This window comes from Myotis brandtii, unplaced genomic scaffold (assembly GCF_000412655.1).
Source record: "Myotis brandtii unplaced genomic scaffold, ASM41265v1 scaffold1135, whole genome shotgun sequence".
Lineage (NCBI taxonomy): Eukaryota > Metazoa > Chordata > Mammalia > Chiroptera > Vespertilionidae > Myotis > Myotis brandtii.
Window position 1 is genome coordinate 41866 of NW_005353910.1, and position 12904 is coordinate 54769.

At 38.8% G+C, this 12904-nt stretch overlaps 1 protein-coding gene across 1 annotated transcript; it reads right to left on the bottom strand.

The window, feature by feature from the left end:
- Positions 1 to 1796: 1796 nt before the first annotated feature.
- GMNC (geminin coiled-coil domain containing) lies at positions 1797 to 12586 on the bottom strand. Its single transcript, XM_005857810.2, has 5 exons — positions 12539 to 12586; positions 10782 to 10956; positions 9054 to 9142; positions 7995 to 8111; positions 1797 to 2594 (listed from the first exon to the last, which is right to left on the bottom strand). The coding sequence occupies exons 1-5, from the start codon at positions 12539 to 12541 to the stop codon at positions 1974 to 1976; spliced, it is 1005 nt and encodes a 334-aa protein (XP_005857872.1). The 5' UTR covers positions 12542 to 12586; the 3' UTR covers positions 1797 to 1973.
- Positions 12587 to 12904: the final 318 nt, after the last annotated feature.

Below are 12904 nucleotides of genomic sequence, written 5' to 3' on the forward strand. Positions count from 1 at the left end.
TACAGATTTCAGCCACAAGTGGCACAGGTACTAGAATTTGAAAGGCAGTTTTTTGTTTGTTTTTTAAATAGAATGTGTTATGTCTCTTTGTAAGTCATTAAAATATTTTGGAGAATAATATTAGTTGAAATCTTGAATTCCACTTTGTTAAATTTAAAGAAAACTAGGTGGTAACAACACTTTATAAAATAGGCTATTTGCTAAGCAAATAGGTCAGTAAAATAAAGCCAAAAACAAACAGCAACAAGAACAAAAGGCATGTCTTAGTTACAAATAATTCCAAATAGCCGACTTAAGCTTCCAGGCCCTGATTGTACAAGGTAACTTATTGAGAAGTGGAAAACAGAAAAATGCAGGAAAGGCTCAACATGGTGGATTTTATCATTAATTGAAATTTGGTCCAAAAAAGCACAAGCACACATCGATATTGTATAAATTATTCTGAGAAGCACAGGTAGCTTGGGGGATTGGAAAGAAGAACTAACATGAGCACTAAGGATTCATTTTTTTATGTAGAGAAGGAGAAATCTTTGATGTCAACATTTGTATTAAATATATGCACACATTTAAAAATTAATATATCTATTTGTTAGATGCAAGTAATTCTCACTACAGACTGAGAATTAACCTGCAAAATGGGCTCATACCAGGAAAAAAAAAATACTACAATCAGAGCAATGATTCCAGACTTAACTACAAATGGCTCACATTTCTTTTTAATTATATGTAAAGTTCATCCAACATGTCTGCAGTGCCTGTTAAACCTACAGAGAGCAGTGACCTGGGATGGCAGTGTTGGAGTGAAGCTCCTGCGACCCAGCCTCAATTCATAGAATGTTGGTGGTTATTTATTCAACTCCTGTACTCTCTGCAGCTGGGAAAACTGAATCCTCACACCCGGGAAGCAGCTTTCTCGAGGCCACAGCAGATGTGTGGCTCCAAGTCTCATGAGGGTGGCCACGGTGTCTAACTTGCTCATATTTTATTATCACCTCATAAATAGTACAGTGCTTGATATATGGTGGGTGTTTTAGAAATATTTTGGGTGGATCAATGAATGAAAAAATGAATACATGAATGAATGAATACATAAATAAATGAATGAATGAGACATAGGCAGAACCAGGGTAGCCTATGTTTTCAGGAATAAATGTTTGTCAGCATCTGGGTAATTAGGATGATAATTTGATTTGTGATCACAAGTCCCTCAAAAATGTTCTTGTTTGGGCCATTATTCATTGAAGAGGCAATGCCAGGTGCCTATAGAGACTGATACCCCTTGGGGCATTTTGAGGTAATTTTAATTCTCTTTAATTTTTTAATGTATCTGTGGTATTGCTTATCAGCAGAGAGACAGCAGTTTAAAGAGACCTTGTCAACTCCACCCTGGGACACACAACTTACTGAACTGCACTACACATAACATTACTCACATCTGCATATGCCTTCAGGCCATGGTGATGGGCAAAGACACTTGTTTCTACCCCACCCCCAGCTACTTGAACACTCAGTAACAGGTACTTAGAGTAACAGTAGTACTCCTAAAGGCAGTTTTCAGAAATGAAGAGGAGCAGGAGAGTGATACAAGTGAGAGCGTGGAAGCTGTGAGCATTTAAACTGCTTGATGCAAGAAGAAAATCTGTTAAATTTGTTATAATTGGAACAGCAAATGTAGGTCTCAAAGGAATATACAGGCAATTGAAAAATACCTTCTTCAAGTGCTGGGAGGAAGTCAACAGCAGGTGTTGGTGTGTAAGCAAGTCAAATTTAGGTGAAAGAAGAGGAGACATGTTTCATTATAGAATCTTGGAAGCCATTCCCTGCAGATTTAAGTGGGTAATTGAGAGTGACATTTAAAGTGACAGGAGGCAGTCTGGGAAATAGCTTCTGCATTCCACATAGTCAGGTTCAAGTGCAAGAGAGGTCTTTGTAAACAGAGTTCATGGCAGTCCTTTGTGATAGAAGAGGAGTCACTAAGACTGTTTAGGAACCCAGGTAAACTTCCAGCCCCCCTCTTCATCTCGACGAACAAAGGCTTGTCCCTGGTGGAAGGAATGAGTTTTCACATTACAGTGAGGGCTCAGGGATGTGGAAAAGGCCATCTCAGTCTTATTGGGTGACACATCAGAAGTATAGTAAGGATGAGTTTGCAGCCCTCCTGGGGGATTTGAAAGTTGAGAAAGGAAGTGAAAATCCTCCCCAGGGCTGGCAGTGCTGCAGGAAGGAGTGGTGCTTTCACCTCCATAGTCAATTTGCAGATCCTCCGTGGGGGCCTTTTCATAATCAACTGCATCCTCCAGAAACTGGGGAAATGTGCTGGTGATTCTTCTGGGATGAGAGGAGAGGGCACTGTAGTTAGCTGATAAGGTATCATCAATGGTGTTGAGATCTTTTAACCCAAGTGTTTGAAGGACCCAGGGGTCCACAGGGGGCCCAGGTTGTTCTTCACAGTTAGCAAATTCACTAGAGAGGTTTCTCTTGACATTTTTGCGATGGGGGATCTCAGGAGGAAAATATCTTTGCTCTTTGGGTTTCCTCTTCCCCTTTCTGAATTTTCCATATGCTTTGGAGAAATCATCTGATGATAGCAATTTCTGGGGAAATAACATTTGATTACACAGTCAGGTAATCAAGCAATATCATTTTCTTTACTGTTGTGGAATTACACCTACTTCAAACAGTAACTAGCCTCCTTAAGTCCTTAGAAAACTTGATTAAACTTCTATTTTCACACACACACATGCACAAGTAAAACTGATTGCATTAGCTTCTGTTTCTAAGTTTAAATCTATGATGAGAATTTACCACCTAGAAATTCCAATTTATACTTTTTACTAGTCATTTAAAAGTTGAAAGGAGTAAATTATGTCTTTAAATTTTTTATCAAGGGAAGTAATTATTATTATAATGGAAAATAATAGCAACTATCATGTAATCGACATTGGTTACATGCATGATCTCATTTTATTTAAGTACTGTTAAAATTTCCTTTAATAAAGAAACTAAGGCACAGGCATAGTAATGGCTTGTTAAAATCACTAAGCCTAGATTTACATCTAAACCATCTGAATCTAGACAGAACTAGGGGAGGGGAGTTGGAGGACTTGGTGAACAAGGTGAAGAGGTTGAGCAAAAGTAAATAAACAATGCATAGACACACAAAATAATAAAACATGTTTTTTGGTTTTAAGTTAGTATGATATACCAATGATGTATCTTTTCACAATCAAATAATTGTGAAGTAATACATAATTTTAAATGTTTGTATTTTTACCTAACGAATAATTAAAATTAGTTTATTCAACATAGCACTGGAAGTCCTACCCACAGCAATCAGACTAGAAAAAGACATAGGAATCCAAATTGGGAAGGAGGAAGTAAAATTGTCATTATTTGGAGATGACATGATATTGTACATAGAAAACCCTAAAGACTCTACACCAAACAAACAAACAAAACCTACTAGATTAATAAATGAATTTGGCAAAGTAGCAGGATACAAAATTAACAACCAAAAATTGATGGCATTTTTATATACCAACTAGAGGCCTGGTGCACAAACATTTGTGCACTCGGGGGAGAGAGGGGGTCCCTCACCTGCCAGGATTGGGCCAAAACGGGCTCTCCAACATCCCCCAAGGGGCCCCAGATTGCAAGAGGGCATAGGTCAGGCCGAGGGACCCCACCAGATGCATGATTGGGGCCCAGGAGGGATCATGGGAGGTCTCCAGAGCATGTCCAGCCCCTCTTGCCCAGTCCCGATGGGCAGGAACCCAGCAGCCAGCTAACCTACTGGTCAGAGTGTCTGCCCTCTGGTGGTCAGTACATGTCATAGTGGGCATCATAGTGACTAGTCGAACAGTTGAATGGTCTGACACTTAGCATATTAGGCTTTTATTATATAGGGTAATGAACTCTCAGAAAGAGAAATTAGAAACACAATCCCATTTATCATTGCAACAATAAAAAATAAGATACCTAGGAATAAACTTAACCAAGGAGGTAGTAGACCTGTACACAGAAAACTTTAGGACATTGAAAAAAGAAATAGAGGAAGATATAGTAAGTGAAAGCATATACTATGTTCATGGGTTGGAAGAACTATCAAAATGTCCATACTACCCAAAGCAATCTATAGATTCACTGTAATCCCTATCAAAACACCAATGGCATATTTCTCTTTTATTAGATAGGACTAGAGGCCTGGTGCATGGATTCATGCACTGGTGGGGTCCCTCGGACTGGCCTGCCAGGATTGGGCCAAAACGGGCTCTCCAACATCCCCCAAGTGGTCCCAGATTGCAAGAGGGCATAGGTCAGGCCGAGGAACCCCACCAGATGTGCGATTGGGGCCCAGGAGGGACCATGGGAGGTCTCCAGAGCATGTCCAGCCCGTCTTGCCCAGTCTCGATCAGCAGGAACCCAGCAGCAAGCTAACCTACTGGTCAGAATGTCTGCCCTCTGGTGGACAGTACATGTCACAGTGGGCATCATAGTGACTAGTCGAACAGTTGAATGGTCTGACACTTAGCATATTAGGCTTTTATTATATAGGGTAATGAACTCTCAGAAAGAGAAATGAGAAACAGAATCCCATTTATCATTGCAACAATAAAAAATAAGATACCTAGGAATAAACTTAACCAAGGAGGTAGTAGACCTGTACACAGAAAACTTTAGGACATTGAAAAAAGAAATAGAGGAAGATATAGTAAGTGAAAGCATATACTATGTTCATGGGTTGGAAGAACTATCAAAATGTCCATACTACCCAAAGCAATCTATAGATTCACTGTAATCCCTATCAAAACACCAATGGCATATTTCACAGATCTAGAACAAATATTCCAAAAGAATTTATGGAGCCCAAAAGGACCCCAAGTAACCACAGCAATCTTGAGAAAGAAGAACAAAGTTGGAGGGATCACAATACCATATATCAAGTTATACTACAAAGCCACTGTAATCAAAACAGCCTGGTACTGGCACAAGAAGAGGCATATAGATCAATGGAACAGAACAGAGAACCCAGAAATAGACCCAAGCCATTATGCTCAATTAATATTTGACAAAGGAGGCAAGAGCATACAATGAAGTAAAGATGGTCACATCAATAAATGGTGTTGAGAAAATTAGACAGGTATATGCAAAAATATTGGATCACCATCTTACACCATACATAAGAATAAACTCAAAGTGGAAAAAATATATATGTAAGTCACAAAACCATAAAGATCCTAGAAGAAAATATGCCAGTAAAATCTCAGACATTTCTGGAAAATTAGACAGTATATGCAAAAATATTGGATCACCAATTTGCACAATACATAAGAATAAACTCAAGTGGATAAAATATATATGTAAATCACAAAACCATAAAGATTCTAGAAGAAAATATGCCAGTAAAATCTCAGACATTTCTCATAATAATATTTTTTGCTAATATATCTCCAAAGGCAAGGGAAACAAAGGAAAAAAATAAACAAATGGACTACATCAAACTAAAAAGCTCTGCACAGCAAAAGAAACCATTAACAAAATTAAAAGGGAGCCTACTGTATGGGAGAACTTATTTACCAATGATATATCTGATAAAGGGTTAATATCTAAAATACATAAGGAACTCATACAACTTAACAAAAGGAAGATGAATAATCCAATTAAAAATGGGCAAAGGACCTAAAGAGACATAAAGATTGCCAAGAGACATATGAAAAAATGCTCAAAGTGACTAATCATCAGAGAGACGTAAATTAAAACTACAATGAGTATCACCTCATGCCTGTCAGATTGGTTATTATCAATAAATCAACAAACAGCTAGTGCAGGTGAGGATGTGGACTGTTGCACTGTTGGTTGGAATGCAGACTGGTGCAGCCACAGTGGAAAACAGTATGGAGTTTCCTCAAAAAATTAAAAATGGAACTGCCTTTGTACTCAGTGATTCTAGTTTTGAGAATATATCCTAAGAATCCTGAATCATTAATTCAAAAGTATATACTAGTATGTAGCCCTATGATCATTGCAGGAGATGAGTGGATTAAAAAGATGTGGGCCCTGGCTGGGTTGCTCAGGTGATTGGAGCATCATCCAGTACACCAAAAAGATTGTTGGTTAGACTTCTGGTCAGGCACATACCTACGTTGTGGGTTAGATCGCTGGTCAGGGTGCATATGGGAGGAAGCCAATTGATGTTTATCTTCTCTCTCTCTCTCTCTCTCTCTCTCTCTCTCTCTCTCTCATCAATAAACATATATCCTCAGGTGAGGATTAAAAAAAAAAAACTCTGGTACCTTTACACAATGGAATACTACATGGCTGTAAAAAAGAAGGAAATCTTACATTTTGTGACAGCTTAGATTGAAATAAGACAAATACCATATGATCTCACTTATATGTGGAATCTAATGAACAAAATAAGCTGACAAACAAAATAGAACCAGAGACATGGATACATGGAACAGACTGACAGCTGTCAGAGGGGATGGGAGAAGGGGAGACTGGATGAAAGAAGGTGAAGGGATTAGCCAAAAAATTATATGCATAACGCATAGACACAAATGACAGTGTGGTGATGGCCAGAGGGAAGGGGAGGCAGGGCTGGGTGGAGGTGGGCAAAGGGGGGGAAAGGGGAATATCTGTAGTAGTGTCAACAATAAACATAAATTAAAAAAATAAAATAGGGACATCTGTAATACTTTCAACAATAAAAATAAATTTAAAAAATAAAAATAATAAAATTAGTTGCAATTACTGTCCAAAAAGAAAAAAGAAACACTATGTAACACTGCTTCCTCTTATTTCATTAACTTTCATAGCACTCCCGTGTGATATGTATTATAGTATTCTAAATCTTGCAAAATTGAGAATAAGAGAAAAAAACTGCCTAATTAATATCATGCACTAATTTAATAACTGTTCTTTTTCTGGAGTTAAGGCTAATAATGATAAGAGCTGAATTGTAAAGGAATCAAAAATAGTGTGCCCTTTTTTCTCTGAACTGTTATGTCCAGTAAGAGTAGTAAAAAAGCATCATCAATTTAGATTAAATCATTTCAAATAATGTGGCTTGTCTAGAAGAAAGTAAAGATTGATAAAAAGCAATAATAATAACAGAATGGCAAAAAGATAACAAAAAATACAAAACCCAAAGCAATGAAGAAGAACAAAAAGGGGCTATGGGCAAGCTATTTACCCTTGAGTTAAGAATAATTCATTTTAAAAGTGTAAGAAAAATGCTTATTAAAAGATAATGTAGCCCTGGCCAATGTGGCTCTGTTGGTTGGGCATCATCCTGTGCACTGAAAGGTTGCTGGTTTGACTTCTGGTCAGGGCACTTGCTTGGGTTTTGGGCTGGATCCTTGGTAGGGCCTGTGCAGGAAACAGCCAATCGATGTTACTCTCACATTGATGTTTCTGTCTCTCTCCCTCTCCCTCTCTCTAAAAATCAATTACAAAATAAAGATAATGTAATTAGCAAACTCTAATTGACAGTCAAGAGATCTGGGCTTCAGTCACATTCATGACAATTCAGAGCTGGGAAGATTCTTAAAAGATCTTTTAGCCCATTCATTTGCAGATGAAGGTAACTGAGGCCCTAAGTGACAGTGATTCATGGAAAGTCAAACAGATAATGAAAAAAACCCAGCGTTCCTCAGATCTGATTCCCTCTCCAATGTTCCATCTAACTAAGTCTGTCTTTTGATTAAGTTCTGTGGTCTCAGCAACTCCCTTGGCTGGCTTGTGATCCTTAAGTGACTTCTTTTGTAATATCTGACTAAAATATATAATCTAGTTGCTTCCAAGAAATGATACATAAAAAACTCTTCTGAAAGTGCTATATTTTGATTAGAAAAATCGATCCATCCTATAAATGCATTTGAAGGCATGCTTGGTACACTTCCTCCATTTAATCAAGGAGTTTTATCCAAATGCTCTCCTTTCTCAAATAGACTTATATCCACTCTGTCCTTATAGAGGGGAGAGGTACATACCTTGGCTTTTTCCTCAAGACATTTAACCAAAGCAGAATTCAGGTATTGTCTGAGGTGATTATTCTCTTCATGTAACCTAGCAAGTTCTTCTTCCTTCTGCACCAGAGTATCTTGGAGCTGCAAAAAGTAGACAATGGTGAAGGCTGCTCCACTATATTGACTTTGTAACCATGTAATAGTGCTACTGATCCTTAACCTGCTTAAGCCTGATTGTTATTTTGTTTGTTTTAAGAACTCTACCTCAGGGAGCCCTCCTCCTCAGAGGCCTAAATTCAGTCTACACCCACCTACCACCTGATTGTTCAGTTTTGTGCCCTGATTTTTTTTTTCATTGCCAAGTGTTTGAAGAGATTATATGACTTTTAAAATTGTAACCACAAGGGAAGGTATGTAGGAAAATGAACTGCGTGCAACTGTTTAAATATAGAAAAAGGTGTTTGGAAAAGTTTTGCTGGACTCCTACCTTGTACTTTACAAAAAAAAAGAAGAAAAAAAAGGTGGGTTGGCTTCCCTCAGCCTCAAATTGATTGGCTTATGTGTCCACTTGATTAAATTACTCTCTCTGGAACAGCTATAAGCAAATTATGGAATGTGAAACAATCTTTGTCAAAAACTTACAACCATTATTCCTTCTCCAAGTGATGAACTATGATTTTAAAATATTATCACATTCATTATATCATTTGATCTTTCTAACAGCTCACAGAGGAAGGTAGCCCAAATATTTCAATTTCACAGATAAGGAAATAAGGATTCAAGAGGGCATACAACTAATATATGTGCAGGGCTTGACTTCTGATCTTCCTAGTGGGTTTTGGTTGCTGTTGGTGGTTGTGGTGGTGTTTTTTGTTTGTTTTCTGGGGATTGTTCATTTGTTTTTTCTTTGGTATTATCACCTAAATTTTATCACTCTATAGACTTATAGTCACTTTGGTCCTAAACTGAAAGTTAACGTATGAATTTACAAGGGAAAGGAAGCAGTGTGACATTGAGGAACAACCTTAAGAATGGACTGCATGGAGCATGGCCGGTCCCCGTGTTCTGATCCCCTGTACATACCTGCTTGTTTCTGTAGAGCTGAGAGGAAAGCTGAGCCTCTTCCCATGAACAAGAGTTAGGAAAAGGGAAATTCGAGTCACTGGATGATTCTATGTGGAAACACCAAATAGGTAACTGAGAAAACACACTTGCAGTTTTGGGTCGATAAAGAATTTACAAAAATATTTCAGAATGTTTAAAGTTCAATTTCCATTCCAAAAATAGCCATTGCCTCCACACAGGAAAACAAAATATTTAAAGCTTTAGGAAGGGGCCAGGATGCCATAAAAGACAAATATTTATAAACTATATGCCAGAATAGCTACAGAGGTGCATTTTTAAGAGCTAACAAGTCACATCCCTCCCTACTATATGCATTCCTGCTGGCTAAATTTATAAAGACTGTCCCATCTGCATTATTAATTCATTCAACTATTTACTGATCCACCCCCCACTAGGCATAGCGTTGCAATTCCACTATGTTTTTATCTTATTTTCTAAGCTTTACTGCTTGAAAATGTAGGCTCTAGAATCAAATTCTATTTTTGATGCTACCATTTTCCCCAGATGAAAATCTCTGCCTGTCTGCCTATCAGTTAACTCTGATGGAGAATATTTTTGCAGAATTCTATGTGGTAGCAATTTCTACTTTAAAATAATTTGTACCTTACTTTTCTGAAGACATTGGTGAAATCTCAAAATGATAACTCATGTATTTCAAATACCATTCTCTGTATGTTTTACAGGCTTTTACAAATGGGTGTTTTGTTTTGTTGTCATATTTGACAATAAGCTGTACCTACCAAGAAAAAGATGGTCAGGCATGCTAAATTGGTTTACTTTTATCTTCTTTTCCTCACCTAGAACAGTTCTGACTCTTGCCTTTCTGTATTTAAACAGAAACATGACTGAAATATTTTTAATTAAAATAGAACAATGGATAAGGAGTCAAGAATAACATTTTATAAACTGTTTTGTTTCATAGTCTTGGACATTCTGTTGCTTGTGGTAGAAGATAAAAACTGAAAAACTTTCTTCCTGATATGTGTGTTTTTTGATAGTTTGGGGCTTTTTGTGTCTTTTCTCAAATTAAAAAAATATGTGGCAGAATCAATAGTGCAGGTATTTAATTCTAAAGTGTCTCAGAGTTCTTTCAGAAACTTGAATGTTAACACATACATTTATCTAATATTTATAAATACTGTTGACTAAGCTCTAGGTTAAAGTCAATATGCAATTTTCCATCAATGTTATACTTCCCTCCAAAATTGAAGTCTTCTTTGGGCAAAAAAGAATCATTTTTTTTCTACTTACAAGACACTGTTCATAGAATTTGCTCTATGAAATAAAATATTAAGTTAGTATTTCTCCTTGTTTTTCTCTCATACCTAGGGAAACTCCAAAAGAAATGTTCTAACTGGTGTCTTGATTCCAAAAGCATCCCACTAGTATTGCTTATAAAACTTTGACCCAGACCCAAACTGTCTCAGTGAATTGGAAATCTCCAAGTACTGAAAGGTATAGTGAGAAATACAGATTGTCCAGCGGGCAAGAGGAAGAATCTTGTTTTCACTATTTGGCATGTACAAAAGAATGGATTATTTAGCTTGTATAATGCAGGAATCTTTGGGCTTTCTTAAACTCTTCATACCATCCCTTCTACAGAGTTCCAGCCCATGATGCTTTGCAACTATGGGTGCTGGAGAAAGGGCTTCAGATCTACCAGGAAAGCGGAAGAGCAGAACTTACCCTGTGCCTGTGGTGCTTGTTGGGGCTCTCTGTTGTCCAGGAGACCAGCAGCCCAGAAAGAGACCCAAGTCTCCGTGGAAACGTCAACACTAGATTCTGACGTTGTAGTGGAATACGGGCAATTATAGCTCTGGCCTCCTACAAAGTGCTGGTCTTGGCAAGGCAGAACGGTGTTCTGTGAAAATCAGTATGAAGGGTAGAGGGGTTCCCAGCAGATGGGGTGATGGGGATTTGGAGAGAGGAAAGGGTGGGAGAAAGATGCCGAAATTACACGCAATGAATCAAAAACAGTAAAGGTGCTAAGTATAGAGCCCAGGTTAATTTTGAGTGGTCAAAATATAAATACTAGAAGGGAGTCAGCTCCTTGGCTTACCCAGTACTTTCCTAAGACCCTCTCAGCAAAGAACAGGCTAGTCTTGGATGCTCCAAATTGGTACATATCCAGGAGTATTCTCTATTGCCATGTCTTAGTCATCTAACAGGCTACCCATGATCTAAGTAAAAGGAATTTTACTTAATGATTCAAAGCCATAAGAACTACTTGACTCTTTCTAGCAAATATCTTAATTATATTTCCAATAGCCTTGAAAGACAAATCATACTAAGGCTGAAATAAATAGAACAACAAAATATAATCTAACCTCCTTATTTTAGTTTCGTACTTTCTGAATTCTACAGGTGCCCCATTCATCTCGTTTCCTTTCCTCTGGCTTCAAATGCTACTGGGTCCTGTGGTATCTGAGTGGTTTAAAACAGATACATAGATATATTCCAGAGATAATGAAATACATATTGCCCCTCACTCCTCACTCTAAGCTCAGGAGCATAAAATCACTCCAAGTAAATATAGAAGCAGAGCTGAACTAAATTAATCAGTAGAGACAGCAAGCTCTAGTCTCTCCATCACCAGGTCTCAGTGCCCTTGCAAAGTTATCTTGCCACTCCTAACTTCCTGGCAGGTATTCTCCACTGTGTTCTGAGCCAGTGAGCACCCTCCTCCCAGGACTCCTCAAACACAGTCTTTCCAGATGTCCAGGCAGGGGCAGGTATGCAGCAGCCTTCCTGGGTTAATTTGTACAACAACCCATTTCTAATTATTTGTCAATGTTTAATCAGGTAAAAGCCGTTCATTTCAGCGGAGTGCAGATTTGGACAGACTCTTTTGACCACTATAACTCCTTGTTGACTTGAGGACTTTCTTGGGCATAACATAAACAAAGGAAACAAATAAGAGGAAAAAAATCACATGTTCCTGGTAAATTAAGTTTTGAAAAAGCCCATATTGAAGCAAGTCCAGCTTGGGCAGTGCAGACTAAAGAAATTCAGCCAAAGTTTATCAAGTGCTATTTTCTTTTATTCTAAAAGCATGTTTGTAGGCTCTTTCCCTGAGGTTATTACTGGAATTAGAGCTGAGCTATTATGCAATTGACACCTGAGAAGAAAACAAACCCCAAATAGCCCTAGACTAGGTTAAGTCCAAGTGTTTGCTGATATGTGCATAAGCTACAGAAAGATGTGGAATGAAAAGTGAGTGCAGGTGTACGGGGAAAGTTGGGAGACAAAAATAACAGAGAAGGTAAAGGATGAGAGAGATGGGGAATGAGAAAGCGAGATGGGCAGCAAAGAACCCGTCTTAATTGACAGGTAGCAGAGAAATCTCCCTTCCAAGGTGGAAGAGATTCTAAATGCAAAGCTTACTAGCTCTCAGCACCCCCAGGCTTCACCAGCGAGCTAGCAAAAGCCAGCTCCTCACTTACCATCTTGCAGTGGAAGAAGGCGCTGCGGAAACTGAGTCCACTCTTAATTTTTCGGAGTTTTAAATGGGACTGAGGGAGGAGCTAGGAGAGGCGAGTTCTAATCTGCAGGAGCTGCGGGGGACGCTCGGGGCTCCCGGTGCGCGCCGCCTCTGATTTGGTGCGAGGCTGTCAAACTGGTGACGTGGCTCAGGAGTCATTCAGCCAAAGCCAAAAGCACTAGCACTCGGGGCGACCGCCTGCTGGGACCTGAAACCTTCGAAACCCGCGCCTGTTGCAGGCTCGCTGCCCGCGTCGGGGGTGGGGGAGACCGCGCACACCGCGCACCCGGGGCAGACTTGGCAAACTCCTGCTCCCGCCCGCGTGTGC

Coding starts and splice junctions, on each gene's coding strand:
- GMNC (XM_005857810.2), bottom strand. Junction 9,143..10,781: donor ACAAGCACCACAGGCACAGG/GTAAGTTCTGCT, acceptor GTTTCCACATAG/AATCATCCAGTGACTCGAAT. Junction 8,112..9,053: donor AGCTCTACAGAAACAAGCAG/GTATGTACAGGG, acceptor TACTTTTTGCAG/CTCCAAGATACTCTGGTGCA.